General features: G+C 44.1%; 2 protein-coding genes across 4 annotated transcripts in view; both read left to right on the top strand.

The window, feature by feature from the left end:
* Positions 1 to 8,386, top strand: part of ankrd11 (ankyrin repeat domain 11) — a 99,294-nt gene extending 90,908 nt beyond the window's left edge. For 2 of the 3 annotated variants that reach the window (XM_056412369.1, XM_056412370.1), the window contains exons 10-14: positions 87 to 2,820; positions 3,039 to 3,137; positions 3,460 to 3,603; positions 3,711 to 3,803; positions 3,912 to 8,386. In XM_056412369.1, coding sequence (XP_056268344.1) covers positions 87 to 2,820; positions 3,039 to 3,137; positions 3,460 to 3,603; positions 3,711 to 3,803; positions 3,912 to 4,097 — 3,256 coding nt within the window. In that variant the 3' untranslated portion in view covers positions 4,098 to 8,386. The remainder of the gene's footprint in view (positions 1 to 86; positions 2,821 to 3,038; positions 3,138 to 3,459; positions 3,604 to 3,710; positions 3,804 to 3,911) is intronic. The other variant, XM_056412371.1, reaches the window with a different exon arrangement.
* Positions 8,387 to 9,292: 906 nt separating this feature from the next.
* Positions 9,293 to 22,085, top strand: slc22a31 (solute carrier family 22 member 31). The gene is made up of 9 exons (XM_056413556.1): positions 9,293 to 9,703; positions 13,112 to 13,215; positions 14,150 to 14,304; positions 16,846 to 17,014; positions 17,456 to 17,601; positions 18,800 to 18,908; positions 19,021 to 19,235; positions 19,415 to 19,526; positions 20,176 to 22,085. The coding sequence occupies exons 1-9, from the start codon at positions 9,314 to 9,316 to the stop codon at positions 20,618 to 20,620; spliced, it is 1,845 nt and encodes a 614-aa protein (XP_056269531.1). The 5' UTR covers positions 9,293 to 9,313; the 3' UTR covers positions 20,621 to 22,085.
* Positions 22,086 to 22,184: the final 99 nt, after the last annotated feature.

Raw genomic sequence — 22,184 nt, 5'->3', positions numbered from 1 at the left:
TACTGCATGGTTCATGTTTTGATCATTTTAACTTTTCTACTCTGTGACATATCGTCTAATGTGTGTCCCTTTTGTTGTCCACCCAGCAGGTATTCTAACTCCCAGAGTTTCCAGGAGGGTACATGTCCCACTCCTGCAAAGAACCTCCAGCTCCCGCTTGTCAGTCGCTCTGCTTCTTCTGATGTCCGCAGGCCCCTGGAGGATGAGTTCAAGGCTGAGGCTGACAAGTTCCTCCGGCAGCAGAGTGATCCAGCAGCTGAATTTGATCAGTCATCATCACCCTCCCAAACTCTAGAGGACAAATCGGCAACCGTAGATAGGCTGGAGAGCCTGCCATCTCCTTATTTCTCCCCACTAAGAATGTTGTCCCCTCAGCAGGAGCCAGCCCTTCCAACACCAGATGTGGCAGAACCAACCCTTGCTGTCATTGAGGCAAATGAACATTTTCCTGACAATGTATACAACAATTTCTTGCCCAAACCCTCTACTCCAGTTCACAGGCCAGACCCCCAGGAGCCCTGCTTTGACATCGTTGCACCACCAACCCCAGCTCCTGCTGCTTTGCCGCCCCTGGACATTGAGGACATCTCTGAGCCTCACCACAGTGAACCTAACCTGGTCCTGTCAGATCTTCCCTCTGTCACTGAAGAACAGCAGCAGGAAGAGCAGGAGGAAGAACCGGAGGAAGAGCAGGAGGAAGAACAGGAGGAGGAGGATGAGGAAGATGAAGAAGAGGAGGAGGACTTTGAGGACGAATGTGATATGGATGAGAGAGCTGATGGAGACCACTGTACAATGGTGGAGCCAGAGCAAACAAGGGAGCCATGTTCCTTCTCTCCTCCAGTTGAGGACCCTCTTAGGAAGAGCTGGCCTGTAGAGTCTCCAGACCGACAGGAACCAGAGGTCCAAGACATTTCCCCAACACACTCTGCACCCAACCATGGAGAGAACTGTTTTGATCACAGCATGGGTTGGGACCCTGATATGGATCTCAAATCTCCCCAAAGGACGTATGGAGAGATAGAGGCTGCCGTCTCCAAAATAACTAGTCCATACCAGTCAGATGGTGAGATGCAGCACTTGTCTGGTCACCCCTCGGTCACACCCCCTTATGCTGCCTGGAATAGGTGGCATAAAGAGGACCCGGAGGACTTTGATGAACAGAAAGAGGCTGTGGCTGACATCCCCTCTCCAGAAAGGCCTGACACGGCTACTGATGAGGAACCCAACTATTTAAACACCTCATCATCCTCCAATAGACTGGAGTCTTTCTTTCAGGACTGCAACAAGCCTAACATAGAGGAAGGTCATCCAATAGACACTGAGTCAACATGTGAAGAACCAGACAGCAGGCAGACCACGCACAGCTTCAGTGCTACTACTGAAAGCCACATGGCTCCAGTTGTGGCCCCTGAGCCTGTGGTGCCCTGGGCAGACCCATTCTCAGCTGATGCAGATGAACTGGATGACCTGGGACCGTTCTCTTTGCCTGACCTACCACTACCAGACAAGTCGGAAGAAGTTGAGTCTCGAGACCCAGAACTAGTGGATCGCAACAAGACTGTGCTGATCCACATTAGACCTACCGTTATAGAGAGAGATGAGCCGGACATAATGGAAGTGGATTTACCAAGCCTGGGTAAGACGTCATGCCTTGCTGATGAGCAAGGTTTAAGAGAACCTACAGGACAAGACTTGGTTGTCCTGTCACCACATGCCAACTTCCAGCAAGAGATGGACCACGAGCCAATTAACGGCTCTCGCTCTATAATTCAACAACAGGGCAGCATGTTGGAAAGAAAAGGACTGTATGTAGAACCTGATGAGTCGGATCCCAGCATGTTGTTTTCATCTGTGAAATTGGATCCCAGTCAGCAACATCACACTCAGATCCACTCCCTTACTGAGTCTTTGCAGGTACCAATGGTTGATTCAGTGTCTGCTATCAAATCAGAGGTGAGACAGCAGGAGATGTCTGAGCCCGTCGTAGAATCCATTACATGCAGTCCTGTTGCTCAGCTCCCAGAAGCAGTGACCCTCTCCAGCACAGTGGAACTACCAGACACTCAGGAGACCACAGCCAAGGTTACGCCGGTAACCCTGACCTCTGTCTCCACCGCCGTAGAGATCCCTAAGAAGGTGGATGAAATCCCTCAAAGGATGACTCGCAATCGCGCCAAGAACAATTCCGCCGTTGCTGCTGTACCTCCTACCTCCAGCATAATAACCTTGACTGCCACTGCCACCCCTGTAACGACCAGTCCGACAGTGCTCCTTAACCCAATTCCTATAAGAACACCGACACCCACCCCCACATCTTCCTTCCCAGCTCTTAAGAATGAATCTGTGATTACTTTGACCTCGACTGCATCTAATACAACCCCAACAGTGTCCGTATCTACGTCTGAAGCCACCTCTGCTCCACTGGTCATCAGTAAGATGACAAAAGGCCGCCCTCTCCCCTTGGACGAAGAGGAATCTCAGACCCAGCACCCACGGAAGAGGAAATTCCCCCGTTCTGCTGGGCAGCAGGTCCAAGTCCAGCTGGTCAACTCAGCCATGCAGCAGACCAGGGAAATGATCCAACAGACTTTGGCTGTAGTCGTCAATGCCATCAAGCTGGACGATATTGAGCCCTACCACTGTGACCGCTCAAACCCATACTTCGAATACCTGCAGATCAGGAAGAAGATTGAGGAAAAGAGGAAGATTCTGTGCTTCATCACCCCACAGGCCCCACAGTGTTACGCAGAATACGTGACCTACACCGGCTCTTACTTGCTGGACGGCAAGCCCCTCAGCAAGCTTCACATCCCTGTGGTAAGTTATGGCGTCTTTACTCTTTCTTTCTGCGGTTCTGTCGCCAAAGCAGTGAGTAGGTTCAGAATGAAAGATTCTGCAATTAAAGAGACCTACACATGTATGTCTAGAAAAATTCCTCCAACCATGTATAGAAAATGTCAACAAAACTTGTTTTGATACTGTCTAATGTAATGAGTACACGGTACATAATACGCAATGTTGTGTTTTCTCGTCAGATTGCCCCACCTCCATCGCTGTCAGAACCTCTGAAGGAGCTTTTCAGACAACAGGAGGCAATAAGAGGGAAGCTCAGGTTGCAGCACAGCATAGAACGGGTAAGGAATACATCGGTACATCCTCTATCCTGAATTCCCTGTTAGCTCGCTCCCTCTCAACACATACAGCGACATACGGGTGCTGTACACTATGAACTTTTACAAAATTAAATATCAAAGCCTGTTTTAATAGAAATACAAGTGATGTCTGCACTCCTCTTACTATAGCAGACAGAAATCAATTCAATCTTTCACTAGTTAGGTGAAGAAATCTTGCTGATCCAAGACCCATTTCTATTAACCTCCCTAACCAGCCCAATGGTTAGCCTAATGCCCAACTTTGAATAGAATGTTAATTCTCTCTTTTGCTTTATGTTCACAGGAGAAGCTGATTGTGTCTTGTGAGCAGGAAGTTTTAAGGGTCCACTGCAGAGCAGCCCGAACAATCGCCAATCAGGCTGTGCCATTCAGTGCCTGCACCATGCTGTTGGACTCTGAAGTATACAATATGCCATCAGAGAGCCAGGTAGGAAATATTTCAGTATCCACTTAAGTGTCTGGTCAATTATAATATGTCTAATTATTTCACAATCCACTCCTTAATCTACATTGTAACTTGGTGTATGTTCTCAGGGCGATGAGAACAAATCTGTGCGAGATCGCTTTAACGCCCGTCAGTTCATATCCTGGATCCAGGACGTGGACGATAAATATGACCGTATGAAGGTAAGTACCGGCACTATGCTGGGATTTAAGACGTCTTCACATAAAGGCGTTGATACCGAATCTTGTGTATACGCCAAGTGGTTTTATGCCGTACGTCTCCTCCCTCAGACATGCTTGTTGATGCGGCAACAGCACGAGGCAGCAGCCCTCAACGCAGTGCAACGGATGGAGTGGCAGCTGAAGGTCCAGGAGCTGGACCCAGCGGGGCACAAGTCCCTCTGTGTCAACGAAGTGCCGACCTTCTACGTGCCGATGGTCGATGTCAACGACGACTTTGTCCTGCTGCCTGCGTGACACTTTGGTGCTCACAAACCAAGAGCAAACTTTGTCTGAATCACTTCTTCTCAAAGAGACTTCGTTGAACTGGACGAATGGAAAGGGCTAGCAAGTTTGAAAGAGGACTTTACACAGGAAAAAATATATTCTATAGAAAGAGTAAAGATGAAAAACTTGCTCTGGATTCCCTTCCGTGAAGAAGGAAACCTGTTTTTACTGGGGGAAAGGAAATCACACAACTTGCACTTTCATCCTCAACGTTTTTATGCTTTTGTTTGATCAGAGTGTGAGAAGCAGAAACCGTTTTTGCTTCGGGGCTCTGTCACCGGGACACAACTCCTCAGTGCTCAGTTTTGGTGAGACGGGGGACAGAGATATATTTTCTGCATTCATTTTTGGTCCCTGCTTCAATAGACCCACCCACTGCCACCACGGGGAGGAGGTATCAGAGAAGAGCTCTCCCAACAGCGTGGTGCCTGTCCTGAGGGAGGTCTGAGGAGAAGCCTCCCCTGTTGACCCAGGGCTCCTGGTGGGCCAGGAGAACTAGACAGTCCAGCGCCGACCCGGAGAAGGTCAACGGAGCAGTGGTGCATCATGTGGATCTTCACTGTTGAACAGCTGGGATGGACAGAGCAGGAAGCTAGAACCAGTCTGAGGGTTTCGGGGCTATGAGACCGTGTACCCAGAGGACGCCCTCTCTGTTCACACTGCACCAGGCAGGCCAAGCAGAGCCTGCACAAGGCTGGAGTACAGCTGAGGGCTAGCGATGTGTGTGTGTGTGTGTGTGTGTGTGTGTGTGTGTGTGTGTGTGTGTGCACGTCTGAGAGGAAGAGACTGACCCTGCAGCCTTTTCGGCCTGGCTAAGCAGAAGAGGACAGGTATGGCTCTCTGAGGACCGACCGGAGTGTTCCTCAGTCAACCTGCTTGCTCCAAACACAAACACACACATCAGACCGCCATGGACTGCAAAACCACCACAGGACAACCTGAAGAAACCAACAGAACGAATGTGGACATTCAAAGAGACTCTTGAGAAATTGTGCTTTGGCAGGAGGAGAGAGATATTGTTTTTGTCTATTTCTTTACTTGGGCATTTCATTGTTTCTGAGGAAGTGACTTGAAACACTACAGAGCCAATATTAGTTTAATGGGAAAAAACAAAAGAAAAATTTAAAAAAGTTGTATTCCGTAAATTCTGTACAGTTTTTATATTCGTTAACCGATGTATTCTTGCTGCCTTCTAGATAATTTATTTTGCCACACATTACTGCACAGTTGTAAATAACCTATGTACTGTAATATCACTCAGTTAAGTGTAAAGAAAAAACATAAAAGAAATAAAAATGATCTTTTTATGTACAGTTCACTTTTGGGCAGCACTCCCCCCCACCCCCCCCCCCCTCTCATATCCATGGGCCAAAATGTGTACACGGTTCAGTCGGTATTTGAAAGACTCCAGTGCACAGTTGTATGATCCCATCTCTAGATTCAGTCCAGGCTTTGGTAACTCACCTGGGCGTGGATCACCACCACACACAATAGCTGACAGAGAACAACTCTGGATTTAAACTGGCCTCCCACTGGCCAACCACCATATAGTCCCTCAGATGTAGCAGAGTAGTTGTTGAGGATTTATTTAAAGAAAAGAGAGAGGATTATTATTCATTGCTTTACTACACAATTATATCTGAAAGAATTCGAACCAAGAAAATGCCTTGTTCAGTGAAAAACAAATGTACTCATTGTTGGGCAAAGTCACATAGATATATATGGGTGGGATGAGCGTGAGAGCGATGTCATTCACGAGCAAAGCCATCTTGTTAATGTAGAATACTTTCAAATTAATTTTCAGTGTTTTTAATTTACAACAATTTGACTAAAATCTTTCTAATCATCACAAAGCATCATTGTCTCTGAAAAAGCAACAGGACGCAGGTCTTTCAGCACTATGACATGTTCTGTTCTCCCAGCTTGTCTGAAGAGTTGTAAAAGCCACTGAACGCTTTCATTCTTTACTGACTATCAACATTGTCTGCCCCGTCGTCAGATTTTTTGTTTTAATTGCTGTTCCAACTTTGCCCACTGGATGGCAGTAGTGGATCAGAAAACTCGATAACCGAATTGGCTTTGCATTAGGCTTGTGGCCTTTCACTTGAATGAGTTTTTAAAATATCCCCTTATAGGATTCTTATACAACACTTGCATCAGTTTGGTAGTGAATTAATTAATAATAGGCCCAAGCTTGAAGCTCCAGTCATATTGGACTTCTAGTTTTTATAAATGTTTATTTCGACAAGTGTTTTGGTTTGTGTCAGCGATCAGGTGTTCGGTTGCGTCATCATATCACTCCGTTGGGTGGTGGTATTTTCCGTCCGCACATTATTGTGTCGGAAACAAGCCGACTGTTACAATACTTAAAGTCTTCTGAGAATCAGAACAGTGGAGGGGAAAGTAATAGTTCACTGCTGAATAGATGTTATTTTTGTCCTTTAATTAAAAAATCCCATCTGAAATGTTGATTTGTGATGACTTGTATCGATGTTCTATTTTTTTAGTGGGTCTTGGCTTTGAAAATCTTTCCCAACCCAAAAGCCAGGCCTCCTGTGAGAGCTGCTCCTGTATCCTGATGGCAATATTCTCTAAACTTTAAAGTACTGAACACACCGTCAGTCAGCATCGCTGTGTATGGTATGTCTAGTCGAGTGCAATGGTTGTGGAGGCTGTGCAGACAAGGTGGCTAGATGTATAGTCCTGGATATTTTTGAGAGATACACACACAACCTGGTTGGTATAGACATACATATTTGGATATAAATAGCCAGACATTTGGTTTTTAAACCCCCCTGTTGTCATTTTGTTTTGAATTTGTTGTTGGGTTTCCTACACCGTTTTGGGGAAAGAGTTTTAAGGGTGTCTTGTTCACAGAATCCTTGTGTGTGTGTTTTTTTATCTGTGTATGTAGTTTTGAATGTTGTTGTGTTTATCTTAGGGATTTTTGTTCCTGTATAAAGCATAAACACCAGTGGCATGTCAATCACATTGCTTATCGAGCAGAATGTATAACGTTACCCTGACCGACCACGCCCTCTCACTATTGTTTACAAGACATCAAGTGTTTTCTGTTTCATGAGTCACCTTTTTTAACGGTTTATGCCCTGCCTTTGATTTGACTTCTTTAGTCATTTATTCGAACCACAAAGGCTTGAAATGGTGATGGTTGACACAACTGACAGGCAATGTCTCCCTCTGTATGGGTACACCGCTGCACAGAGAAATAGACGAAACACATCCTCCCACTCTGACTCTCCAGTGTGAAAATGCAACTCACAGAAAGAGTGATTTCTGGCTAAATTGGATCCAGACACAAATGAGCATCGGTCCTCAGACGCATGTAGAGCCCTTGGCCGTGGGGATTGAGATGCTAGCCTGACACCACCTCAGTCAGCAACATATTACCTCGACTCTCCTCACATTCACTCAGTGGTTTTTTGATTATTTTTTGGGGGTTTTCTTACTGGACATGAATATACATAATTGCTATTTTTTCATTCTATAGAATCACGATTTCAAGCCTTTTTTCTAGTTTTTGTTTGATTTTTAAACTTAAAACCCAGACTGTAGCTATTTCTTTGTTCCTTTTTCAGAGTGGGAAATGACTAATAAAAAGCATGGAGAACTACTCTTTAAATGGTGAGAATCAACCTATTTATTATTTTTGTGTTTTGTTTTTTTCGGACACCTGTGGTATGTTTTGAGTTGAAGTTGGTCTCCGCTGTGTAAATTTTCCTCCTTGTAATGCGTGAAAGAGACATACTGTACATAGCTCTGTAAATAAAACCTCCCAGGACGTTTTGCACCCTCCTCTTTGTACTAGTCTGAAAAATTGCTTAGAATGTGGGGTTCTAACAGCAACGAGCTGCGTGCGCTTGCTGCAGGTGATTATGATGTAACAATGTAACATTTTATTTGTACAATGTAGTTTATTTGTGTACATATTGTTGGAGCAGCTAAGAGGGGGAAGGGGAGGGGGGGTCGTTGATGCTATTGTCAGTGCTGTAACAGAAATCCAGTAACAATACCAGTACTTTCACCTATAGCTGTTGTTGATTTCCTGCAAAAAAAATAAAGAGAAAAAAAAAGAAATAAAAAATAAAAAACGTGAGAAACAGAAAATGAGGATGGGTGGGGGAAAAAAAGACAAAGTAAAAATTCTAAATTGTTATTTTCTACAGTTGCATGTACAGAGAGCGCGAGAACTGCTGTTGTTCCTCAGAGATTATGTTCGTTAATAAAACTTTGAAATATTACCAGCTGTCTTCTAGTCATTGAGTGTGTGTTGATGTGTCATGATGTAAAAATATTATAATCAAGTTTTTTTTCTGGAATATATCCACCGACAATAAGGTTGGCTTCATCTGAAAATATACCGTTTTAAATGAGGAATGTGCAATAAATATAGAATAAAAGCATTTCCTCATATGCCAGCGACCAACCAAATAATGGTGGGCCAAGAGACGTTTCTATTCATTGCAGGATTAGCTAAACATGTCTTTAGTGTTTCACAATGTTAATATTTGAAATGTCTTTGTAACATATTGTTGTAATGTTTCCTGTCAAAGCCAGAGGAGACGCAATGATCACCTGCTGAACCAGAAAAAGCAAACATTACTTACTGCAAAGTATTTAATCTCCGGAGGCCACCAATTACAGTGTTAACTCCTTCATATGAAAGACTGGATTTTCAGTAAAAACTATATAAAAGGTGCTCTCCACAGATGTTACACATGACGCTCAGTTTACTCACAATAAGCATACATGTGAAAACAGTTGAATATGTGATGTCCTCGGTGCCACATCGCAGGTGGAGGAGAGGCTCACGGAAGATGCTGATGAATTGCACTATGGACATGGAGGATTCATCTTTCTCCAGCTCGACCCACACCCCAAATGTCAGATACTATATATTACAATATTAATTGATAAGCAACCGATGTCCGGTCCCTTTAGTTGTGTCATACCTGCCCTGTGTTCCGTGTGACCCCGGGGTCATCCAGAACAGAAGCGAGTCGAGGTATCTTCTAATAGGCCGATACTGCGAGGCCTCCCCCCCTACACCCCCCCCCTCCTCCTCCCTCCTCCCCAAGTGCGCACCTGCTGCTGCGTCTGCGTCGCGTGTGTCTCCAGCGCCGCCGCCACAGACCCGCCTGCGGCCGCCGACGCTCTTCAGTCTTCAAATGGATTTCGAGTCGAAGGTTTCCCCTCGCACCGGCGGCTATGGCCGCTACAACCGAGTCGTGGTCGTGTTCAGCTGGTTCCCCAACTTCGCCGTCATGCTGAATCTGTTCAGCGACGTGTTCTTCACCGCCCTCCCGGAGTCCTACCACTGCAAGCCGGACCCGCGGCTCCTGCCCTCCGCGTTCCTCCCCAGCAACTTCTCCAGGCAGCGATACCTCAACCTCACCGTCCCCTGGGTGAACGGCTCCGGGCTCAGCCACTGTGAATTATTCAAGTACCCTCCAAATGCCTCTGACTTTTCCGAAAAGGTCTCCAGGGAGAGGGTGTCCTGCACCCTGGGGTGGGAGTACGCCAACGCAGCGGGGCTCCAGAGCAACTTTGTCACTGAGGTAAGAGACCGACGGCAGTGAAGTGTGTTTACGACCCTCGGTGTTGGGCTGAAGTGATGCTGCTGCTGACCCACGGCGATGCTTTACACACACACGTGCTGTTTGTATCCACCCGACACCTAAAGTCGGGGTGTAAACACATGTTACGATATTTCTATATAGGTACAAAAACAATGTCGACTCGTCCATGTTTGCGTGGCTTTGCGGATGCTGCTGATCAACTGGATTTATTTCAGTTGAGCAGCTGTTGAGTCAATATTTGCTCTAGTTGAACAGTTTGTTGCATCTGCGTCTCAGGGTCGTACTATAGGTGATCAACCAGGTATGGCGATTACACAATATCAATACATATCTGGGGGTTAGGCTTATAAACTAAAGTGCTGACTCTGGGGAAAGTAGTTTGCTTTCAACGCCTCTTTTGACGTTTAGTGTGAGCTTCCCCAGCTGAATATAGATCCTCTTTAATTGCCTCTCACATACTTTTATATTTTAGTTTAGTTTATTTCGATCAGCAATACTTTACAAAAATCAAAATTTCAACAAAAGAAGAAAGTGGCCGACCGAAAGGGTCAAGGCTGAAGCTATCAAGCTTATAAGTGCCCTAACCTATGCTTTCATGAAAATACTTATTTTAGAGAACCATATACATATACACATATACACATGCATACAAATTCACACACCCATGTAACTGGTGTCTGGACACAGATATCGGGTTTCAATGTGAGTGTGCCGTTGGGTAAACTACGTGTGTCAATAAGCGGCAGAAACATGCCCATCTCCTCCTCACTGTTCTCCTGGACTTCAACTATTCTGGGATCCATCCCGGTCTGCACAGTCCTGACACAGATGTGTCAACGTGACCCCTCACCTCTGTCTCAGTATTTGCCAAGCCATTAAGACGACATGGGAGTATTTGGCGGAGTCCCTAAACCGCGGGACAGAGTCCTGATGGGTAGTTTGCCATGTTTCCTCTCCAGAGTGTTGTCTGGGCAACGTGGTCTCATCGATGCTGGCCGCGAGGAGACTTTTCCTCGCTGTCCCCCGCGACATGCTCTGGCGCTGGGAAGTCTGAGGCCTCCATGTTCCTTCCTGAGACCCTGAACGCCCCACCAACAGCAGCTTCCTCTGCACGTGACGTCATTTGCTGTGACTAAAGGAAAACTTTATGAAAGGAAACAATAGCAGAACAATAGTTTAAGGTACAACAATCTGGCACGATCGACTGGTTAAAGGGGATATGAGGGCTTCACGATCCAGATCTCTGAGGTCGTCACTCCTCCTCCTCTTTGCTCCAGCCCCTTTTTATTCTATTGGCATGTTGTTTTCCAATTCCTGATCCTGACTGCGTTAAGGAATCCTGTGGGAGACTCAAACTGCCTGTTTGAGACCAGCTGGTAGAGCAGACCTGCTTTACCCACAAGGCAAAATCGTGGCATTTTTGACAGGCGCTGATCCAGCCACTCCCACATGAGGTGTAGAATAACACCTCTTTCTTTTTTTATATATTTATGATTTAGTGCACAGAAGTCACTGCCTGAATTCTAGCCGTAGGAAAGTCATAGAGTGTGAATGTTTCAGTCTTTGGTGTCAGTGGACTTTTCTTCTGGTGTTGCACACACTGTAGAATAACTGGATCACGTGACCAGGAGAAATCATAAAATCATGATAATATTCCTAATATCAGGGAAATGGCATTAGCAAAGTATAACAGTGCTAACCACCTAGAAAAAGTACTTTATTATATTATCTGATTGAAATTGGATCTCATTCTAATGTGAGGGTACCATTCTATTATCTTATTGTATTCTTCGAGCACATAGAGATGGGTATTGTTTAACATTATTGATAGGCTCCTATAGTGCTGATATGATACCTGAGTTTTAGTTCATTTTTTATATCAACTGTATTTTTTACCAAACCATTTTTAATTTAACAATACAAGTCAAACGTCTTATTGTGATATAAACACCTTCCGTACAAGTTATATACCTCTGAAATAAGAACGATTTAAATCACGAACCATCCGTCCATAGAATATGTAAAACATAGAAAAGTATGATCTGAGAAACCATTTAAGCATTTATTAATACCTTCAAAGTATTTTGTACTTTGAGGTTTTGTACCCAGACCTAGAAACACTTCAGTGTTGAGGAAGTTTATGCAACTATTTTTGCGAATATGGATCCCATAGCAACGACTAGGATGGTCCAAGGAGTCATCAACACTGCATTTATTATTTGGGAGTTTTGATTTTGATCATTTTCAATACAAACGTTGTATCCTCTGCGTCCGTACGCTCGGGAACCCTCTCGACTGCACAAAGGGTGCAGGGCGTAGCGGAGGAGCCGAGGGAAGAGAGGCCCGGAGTGGAGAAGAGCTGGACCGGTACCGCCGGGCTGGAGCTGCTCCTTTGCTCTCATGTAATAACCGTCAGCAGACCGTTGACTCACTTGGCGACGGCATGCTCTGCATTCCTGCTTCCTCACACACGTCTCTGTGTCGGCTGCAGCACATAGGCGTCATTTATGTCATGGACCTTTTCAAGTCTTTGAATATGGTGATCATATTTTGGGGAGTAATTGAGTTCACCACACATTTAATGATTTATACACGTCACTAAATGTTTATTTGAAGTGCTTTAAATATACTAGTTATCACATGTAATCTACTGTGTATTTTGCTCCCTTGATTCCAGGAAGGCACTGGTTGGTCTAAAATGTTACTGTGTGTTTTATAAAATAATTTTATTGTGAAGTCGATGTAACAATAGTTAAAGCATGACTTCCATATTTTCATTCTTAACAAATTTAGCCAAAAGAAGAAAACTTTTGCCTTGATATCCATTATTTCTAAATTCAACAGACCGCCATTGTCGTTGTAAGAGGCTATTTTAAACACATTATTGAGGGACACTAAGTGGCCATTTTCCTTCATTGCACGAACCTGAGCGCTGTGCTTTGTTTTAGATCTCACACTCACCAGCTTGCTGCCGCAAATACTCACCATGAGCATCATGGTGAGTATTTGCAGCAGCATTACCCAACAAATGCACGATTCACTGTTTGATTAACGTTTGCCAATTGCTTCATCTTTCATAAGAATCAAACTCTAAACATTGTTTTTCAAGAGTTAAGTCATCAGTGGGAACCAATGAGCTCGGGACAGACACAGACAGGGTCAGGAAGTCTGCTCTATCAATTAATGAGATTTAAGAACTAATAACCCGTATCATCCCATAACCTTTTAATCAGAGAAAGGACACACCTGTTCACCAGTTGGTACAATATGCTTCATTGATGCCCACTAACTATATGCAACATTTTTACTTGAAGCTCAGGAAATGTCTTTATTTAACTTTTTCTTCTGTGTTTTGGTGTCAATCCACTTCTTTGTCTTTCTTTGCAGTGGAACCTGGTTTGCGGTGACTATTGGAAAATCCCTTTGCAGCATATCTGCTTCATGACTGGATGGATTCTGGGGTACATCCTTCTTGGTACATTGTGCGACTGGTAAGTAATAATCACATGTTTACATGGAACCTAAAGGTGTTTAATATTACTACTTGTATGCCTTGGACTAACACTTTGTGGCTTTTTCACTGAACAGTTGTTGGCCATACCCGACTGAGACTGTTGGGACCTCTGCTACTGTGACTTGTTTATGACTTATCATCATGATACTTTGCGTTTTCATTTGACGTACTATGACATGCTATACTATGACTTATCAACATGCTATACTCTGACTATTCAACAAGGTATTTCAACATGCTATGCCTATTTTCAGCATACTTTAATATGACTTTAATAACTCTTTAGACATGCTATATACATGCATGTCTTTTACAATAATATCCTATGACTTCTTTCAATCTACTATAACTTGTTCAACCTATTGTAGAATAACTTCTAACTTTTTTTAGACATACTATGCTGAGATTTTGACATACTTTACTATGGCTTTTTTAATTACTCATAATTTAAACTTTTACAACTTTTTTTTAGACATACTATATTTACTTTTAACTTTACTATACTATTCCGACTTTTTTAAATGGACTAAACTACCACTTTTAAGGACTTTTTTGACTAGTCTGATCCAAAGTCTCACAGCAGGCAGGGAATGACCTTGAAGCCCAGGTAGAAAACAAAGTCCAGACAGACTTCCCCTTCCTGGAGTCTCGTTGGTCCCAGGTGTTCTCACCACATTGACAACGTGACTGAAGAGCTGCTAGGTTCACTGTGGGAACTTGATTAGAGGACGAGTCTCAGGTGTGAGACATACATAAAACATATATTCTTAATGTAGGCATACAAGTTGTATTTTAGCACTAGTTACATATATATTTATTTGGAATTGAACACGTTGTAGCTCCCTAATTTCACTTGTGTGTGTTTTGTGCATGATAAATAAAAGTATTGTGACACTGATGTGTGTTTTCAGGCTGGGTCGTCGGAGATGTTTCCTCCTCTCCATCAGTCTGTCCAGTGTGTTGGGCGTGGCCGTATGTTTATCCGACAGTGTGGTGGTGTTTCTGCTGCTGCGTCTCTCTCAGGGCGCCATGCTCGCCGGGGTGTTCATATCCTCCTATATTGCCAGTGAGTATCCTGCACGCACGTTTAAATGTCGTCCAACGTATCCTGCAGTTAAGCATCGTTTGGCCTTATTTGATTATCGACTTATCCAGGATTGAGAAAAATAAACACTGCCACTCACTCCTTTGTTTATTTTAGAGAGCACTTTTGGATTATTGGGCGTCATTCTGAGTAATGTGTGTTTTGACATTTCACCGTCATGTTAGTGAATGTTACAGTTCGCAAAACATGTTAAAATCCTTAAGATTAGATTAAATGCTAAATACCCAATGCAAATGTCTAACTGGTGAACTATTCTATTTGTCAAAAATAATTTTAAAAAATGAAGAAAAGGCTTAAGAAACCCTGACAGGCAAATTACAAAACCTCCTATTTTTGTATTATCTTTTATTTCAGGAATAACAAACCCAGTCAGATTGTAACAGTGTCTCACTGTTGCATCACCAGAGAGATTTATATATATATATATATATATATATATATATATATGTTCTGTATTATGTTATTCTTCAGAAAATTAAAACAAATACTTTTGTGAGAAGGCTGAATTGTTCGACAATAACATTTCAGTTCGGCCAGTGAACACTCTTGAGATCCAAATTAATACATATTCAATGATGTGAATCCCTTGGCACATAGCAGCAGAAGTAGATAATCTTCACAATCACACAAATTGTTGAACTACTTTCCCTTAACACAATGTACAAAGACACGAAGGACCTACTGACAACTGCAAACAATTAGAATTTTACAATTAAAACTAAAATGTTTCTGGCAATTGAGTCACAATTTGATTAGACATGCATCGCTGCACATATTGTATAAATTCCTTGTGAAAGAATATTGGACAGATTTGGGACATGTACTAGATCTCTGGTTTGAGTCATGACCTAAACTGTAAGCTACGTGTTGATGTGCTCACTTATAATTAAAGATATGGGCGTACCTTATTGCTCCAGGTGAGCATTTGTATGACAGACTAGCGGAGCTGTGGGGGGGGGGGGGGGGTGGTGTTGTGCTTGTGGCTGACAGGAGGCCTCTCAGCTGTCCTCCTTCAGGGGCTGAACAGCCCCATGTGGCAAAGCCTTAGCTCCCCTTCTCTCTGATGTGATCGCTCTGCCTGGTCGGGATACATATGTCTGGATTACCGCGTGTTTCCTCTCTGAAACTGTCTAAAACAAGAGTGACGCGGTATTTGAATGCGATAATATGAGCGTTTGTATGAACTGCACATTCCTGCGTGGGAGCTGGTCGTACCAGGTAGTGGCCTCATCGCAAACGCACACGCACGTTCTCCTGTGTCTGACACAAATTCCTGCGAGGTCAGGGCGAGATTGAGTCCAGATTGAGTTTTTATAGATTAATCTGATGTTGGGATGGGCGGGATGAGGGCCGAGGGAAAATGTTTCTTTGCGGTGTCCTGTGAATGCTGCTCCTCCAGAGAGGATGAAACAATGGCAGGACGGAACCAAATGCTAGGAAGTGAACAGGAAGTGAACTCCTCATGTTCCTTCTCTCTTTCCCTTCACAGGGAGGAAATGTGGAGAGGGAATTTGGGGGGGGGGGGGTAATTAGGTTAACGTTTAACTGAGACTCACACAGCTTGACACCTTTCCAAACAAGTGTACGTCATACTCGAAGTTACAGAGTACTTTAGATGTTAGTAGCTTTATCTTGAACTAGCAGTAAACAGAATGGACTCCATGTTTAGTTTAGATCAGATTAGCTGCTGTAACAACAACTTCCTTGAGTCCACATTATGTATGTAGAATACTTCCAAGAGGTTGTGCTCGTATCTAGCACAGGGGTCAGGAACCTTTTTGACTGGGAGAGCCATAAAAGCCAAATATTTCTAAATATATTTCATTGAGAGCCATATAGTATTTTTAACGTATAATAAATTAAATATGTCTTGCTTTTAATGAGTCTTCTGGTGCTGCATGATGCTACGGGGGGGGGGGGGGGAGCTCCGGCGCGTGAGACGGAAAGCGGAGAATTGTTAACGCGACACGTAGAGACAGAAATGACACTGTTGTGTAGATACGATCAACAACAGACCTTTAGTTTAATAAAAGAACAAAGACGTGCTCTTTAAGAAAAGGACCTTAAATTACTTCTGCTGTAATCTGGCGCTATAGAGAAAATTACAAGGTGGCGGGCGGAGATTTCAACAACAAAAAATGTCAACTCAAAATTTTCTGGGAGCCATATGCAGTCACCGGAAGAGCCATAGGTTCCCGACCCCTGATCTAGCACAACAGATGTTACATCATTTCAGATCAGTTAATCAACTGTTCTAGTTCTTAAAAAAATCAATAAAGCTAGATGGCTTTATAGGATCTTCAGGAGAGAGAAAAAAGAAGCAGGCACTTGTTTAGCGACTCCCTGAGAGAATACATACAATCAAACATTGTTGTTGCATGTTTTAATACTTTCCATGGTCAAAAATCGGGTCCTGACGGGAAATGAATTGGTTTTGCTCTGATGTATTTGTCTTTGATGTTCTCCGTCTTTCCTCCGTCTCTGTTCCCGTCGCTCACTTAGGGCTGGAGCTCTGTGACCCTCCCCATCGTCTCATGGTTGCCATGATCAGCGGCTTCTTTGCCATTTTCGCCGAGCTGCTGTTACCGGGCATCGCTGCTGTGTGCCTCTACTGGCCCGTTCTCCAGGCTGTGACCACGTTGCCTCTGCTCCTGCTGCTCTCCTATTGGTGGTGAGACAGGTTTCACTATCTGGGACGCATAGGTGGACACTCCACAAGGAAGGTTCATAATCCCCGGGCGGCGCTCAGTGTAGCAGGCTCACAATTGATGCTTGGCTTGTCTGCAGCTTGGAATAGATCTTGTCTTTAAATCAATAGCACCCAACTTATTTTGACCACTACTCGGACCTAGTCAAGTTATTTGTTCAGGAATTCACATTGAGCCCAATATTTTTTTTCCCAGAAGAGACCGAAGAACAAACACCATAACGAGACAGTTCAGTCACACTGTCTGTCCTCCACTCAGGATGCTCAGTATCTCAGCAGCCTGGATAGGATGCTGATGCCATGTCAGTTTAGTTGTTGTCAAAACAAAACCAATACATCACCTGTTTGTGTCGACGTGACAGAGACTGCCTGAGCTTTGTATGATTTCAGAGTTGCTTTCCTCAGCTGTGCGTCCGTGTTTCCGGAGTCTCCTCGTTGGCTGCTGGCCACAGCTCAGATCCTCCAGGCGAAGAGGAGCCTCCAGGAATTCTCCAGCAGGAACGGAGTTTGTCTCCACAATGAAGTCTACCCTGGTGAAACCCTGCTGTCAGGTACACACACACACACACACACACACACACACACACACACGTATGTACGCACACACACGCACAGAAACGCCTGTGAATGAACAAAGGCTGGTCTAAAAGTTTTTTCTTTCATGATGAAAGTTTAAAACAACTTGTGTAATGAACCATTATTCTAATTGGGGAAACGGACTAACCATTTACCATGACCCTGATCTCACATCAGCCAGAGCATGAATGAGGTTTTTTTCACTCGAAAAAAGACTTGATTTGTTTTGATCACTAAAGACTCAAAACTTACAAACTCACAAAACATAACTGGTATATTTTTGCATAATGTCAAAACTCCATCCATCTTGTACGTCACACATTCTTTTGGTAGAATAAATCTTGCCAACCTAAATATTGTTGATATCCTTGTTTTCATCAGTTCCCTTTAGCACGTTTTCACACATCCTATCACTTCTTTCAACATACTATACCTTGTTCAACCTATTGGACAATAACGTTTCGCATCTTTTTTAGACATACTATGCTGTGACTTTTGAAGTCTGATGCAAATTCACAGAATAAGTCAAAATATGAGTGTGAGAGGAATTACATAATGTAGAGCAGGTGACCCTTCTACTTTCTTACTGTGTGAGGTTTCCCTGGTTTAAGTAGCACCACACACCCCGACCATGTACCGGCAGCTGGGAGTCTGCCTCCTCCTGATGAACGTGCGTTCACACATCACTGAGCTCCTCACAAGACGGGGCCAGCCAGCCGAGGGGAGAGATCCAGTGAAGGGGATCTCCCCTGAGCAAGCGGCCATCCCTGACCTGCTGAGTTGAGGCAGCACTACTTCAATTACATTTGGCATAAACATTCACTTGTACTCGAGGATGGACTGATTAGATGTTGGTGGTCAACGGTCACTCTGACCTCACAAAAGATTTTTTTTCCATGACTCAAGAATCATGCTAATCATCACTATTTCACACAGATGTCTATTAGGATAAAAGAGGATAAGTGGTGACGGTTTGGGCTGACAACAATTGAAACTGCACCTTGACTGGTCGATGGAGGCATGCAGTTGTAGTTTAATCCAAATGTTGATTCAATGTCATTTAGCATATAACAATTGCAGCCATGAGTGAAATGTAAGACAAATAGATCTGTACCCCTGAATTACACCACTAAGTGGATATGTTAAATCATTTATTTTCTTCCCGGCTCATAGAGATAGATTCAGCATACGGAGAAGACTGTCGGCCAGCGTACTTCTCATTTCTGGAGCTGCGTCGGACTCGTGTTATCTGGAAGAACTGCCTCATCCTGAGCTTCACGCTGTGAGTGCACGTCCACCGGACGTGTCCGTGAGATGCCGGCCTTCCCTTTCATGGTGTGTCTGAAGTGTCGGGCGTCATCGTGGATGTTCCATTCCTCTTCTCTCTCCTCCAGGTTCATTGGAACGGGGATCCAGTACTGTTTCACCAGAAACCTGAACGGCTACTCCTTCAACTTCTACTTTGGCTACTTCCTCCGAGTGATAACCGGAGCGCTGGCCTGCATCTTCATCTGCGTGTCGGTCAACCACTTTGGTCGGCGTGGCATGCTGCTGCTCTCCGCCATCATCACTGGCCTGTCATCGCTGCTGCTGCTGGCCCTCACTCAGTGTAAACTACATTCTCATCTCTGGTTTGCGTTGGCTTTGTTTTACTTTCAATGACATTTCCCTTTTGATAAAAAGATGGATTTGACAAACAAATGTATTTCATGATAGACAGCGGACTACTTTAAAGTGAATGAGGCATCACTGGAATCACTGACCTTATGTTGTTGTTTTGTGTGTCAGATCTGCATGGAGGCCTGGTGTTGGTGCTCTCCGTCGTGGGGCTGCTGTTCTCTCAGGCTCTCGCCATGCTCAGTGCCTTCTTTGCCAGTGAGGTGATGCCGACCGTGGTTCGGTAAGTGATGAGGCTGTTGATCCATTTTCTTATATAGTCAAAACCCCAAAGAATTGACCAAAATAAACAATCCCGCTACGAAGTACTGATGCATTGAAAATGCGGAGGGTTATGTTTTGATCGCCATTTATTTGTATGCGTGTTACTCGCATAGCTAAAAAAGTATTAAACCGAATCGCATGAAATTTGGTGGGATGATTGGTTATTATCCGGGGACCATTTGATTAGATTTTGGGATCGATCGGGTCAAAGGTCACGGTCATGAAAAGGTCAAAATCTTCTTTTTACCATAGCGCGGTCAATTTTTATCCAATTGGCATGCAACTAATGCCAAAATGTTCATAATTCTATGATATGCGAAGGTATGCGCTGTGCCCGTTCGTTATGTACGTGTTTTAGTCTACTTCTGAAATAGTCCCATTCAAATGCACAATTACTCCTGTTTGAGTATCATTTGCTAAAAACAGTTGTAGTAAGACAAAGGCTTTGGCGTGAGTCCCACAGACGGAGTAGGAAAGTTGGCAAGAATAGCGATACAGAAACATGTCAACACAACATCCAAAGTATTGTCTGATTATTCCACCTCTGGGCCTCCCTGGTTGATTTGTGTTCTCCTTTTCCTCTTCCCTCTCCTTCATCTCTCTGCCAGAGGCGGTTGCCTCGGCCTGGTGCTGGCAGCTGGTTGTGTTGGCATGGCCGCCTCCTCCCTGATGGAGCTCCAGAATAACGGCGGCTACTTTCTCCACCATGTGGTCTTCGCCTCCTTCGCTGTCCTCTCCGTCCTCTGCATAATGCTCCTGCCTGAAAGCAAACGCAAGCCGCTCCCAGACTCCCTGAAGGAGGGCGAGAGCCGGCACCGGCCCGCTCTCTTCCTCTCCCGGCCCGACAGGGACAGCCTGCCGTTACTCTGCGCACGGCCACCTTTATCCGAGTACAAGCCTGATAACTATTCCCGTTTGGTCTCTTCTACCTGGAGGATGTTGACTAAAGATAATTTGCCTTATAGGATCGCTGTACCGGCTCATTCCCCTCTGCTGTCAGACAGTGAAACACAGGGACAAGAGAACGGGACCCTGAGGGAGGTCATGTCTTAGCTCTGTTGACGGAGCCTGCCCATCCTCCTCTACATGCCTGGATTATCCGTCCTCCTCCTAGACATACCTCGACAGACCGATTACCATCATCCTTCGTTTAATTATGTTCTCTCAATAATGTGTTGGTTATCATTCACCGGAAGAACTGACCTGGGCTCGGATGGCGTGCACTTCAGAGCGATGGCGCCAAGTCTTTCCATTTTCAGGACTGTGCTGCGTCTTTTTCTCGCGTTATAATGCGCTGAAAACAGCGGCCTTCTTTAGCGAAGGCTTTATCTCGGCCTAACCTCAGGTGAGGGTTTGAACTGTAACATGTTATTATGTGGTAAACTCCCTCGAACATGTGTAACATAATGCAGTTGAGGTCACACTGCTGGTTTGTGAAGGGGCATTCAGACTGAATAGTGAAACACTAGTTCTACCAGCTCAATGGGGCGGAGGCTGTGGATCATGTGAGCTGTGGTCCTTTGTCCATTTACTACTCATGCACTTCCCTTTAAGTCTGACCGTCTGATTCACCGTGCTGAGAGGATCCCGAGGACACGCCAAACCAGTTCACACGGTCTTTGTGGAGTCGCGTTGTCCTTGTGAAGCACACGAGAGTTGAGAGTTCTTAATGATGCACTGGTCATTGAATATGAAGACTGAGTCGAAGGATATTCCTCTGGCCTTTTCAATGCTTCCTTCTGCCACTACCAAACCGTGTCCAACTATTTCACTTTGAAGAATTTAGATGATCTATGTGGGGGAAATACGCCAGATATCAGCCTGTGACTGTTTGGTCTATTAACCCCTTTGTTACAAACTATGATTTCAAGGTGCTACTTTTGCATTAAGTTTCTCTTGAAGTAGCTAAACACAAATGTGCTAACTATGTCACTGTAGACAAAGTGAATCCCCTCTCTCTTGAAATGATTGAGTTGTGTCCTAAATGGGGGGGGATGGATGGAAATGTCATGGTTGCCATAAATAACGAGAGAAAACCCACCACTGGTTCGGTCTATCAAAGGTTTAATTGTGTAATAGTTAACTAAATGTGCTAAAGATGCTTTTGTATTGACTGAAGCTCCTCTAGTTGATCAGAGAAAGAATGTTTTTTATGTTGAAACTCTTCAGACTCTTAGCCTGTCTTTGTCCTTACCACGTGAACATTGCCTTGTTTGCATGTTCCAACCAACCTAATGTGTAAATTAAATTCAAAACATGCAAATCACCAAAACATTATGTTGAGAAGCCACAAAGATGTTATGTCTCTTTATTTGTTACCCTCTCAGACCACTAGATGGCGCTGTGCACTATACGGTCACACAATGTCAGGATACAGATGTTGAGGAATAATTGTGTGTATTCAGAGTCCGTATGTCATCAGTCACAAACATGTTCCCAGAGAAGTCTCTCTCTGAGTGTTATGGTGAGATAAAACAAACGATGAGCCCAATAAACTTAGCTTGGTCTGACATTATAATCGCTGTGCTTCTGTCTTTGTTTTCCTCATAACTGTTAAACTGTTAGTCAGCTTCAGTAAAGCAGAAAACCTTCAACAACAAATCAAAACAAACATTTA

This window comes from Pseudoliparis swirei, chromosome 4 (assembly GCF_029220125.1).
Source record: "Pseudoliparis swirei isolate HS2019 ecotype Mariana Trench chromosome 4, NWPU_hadal_v1, whole genome shotgun sequence".
Classification (NCBI taxonomy): Eukaryota; Metazoa; Chordata; class Actinopteri; order Perciformes; family Liparidae; genus Pseudoliparis; species Pseudoliparis swirei.
This window is presented reverse-complemented; position numbering and strand designations above follow the sequence as displayed.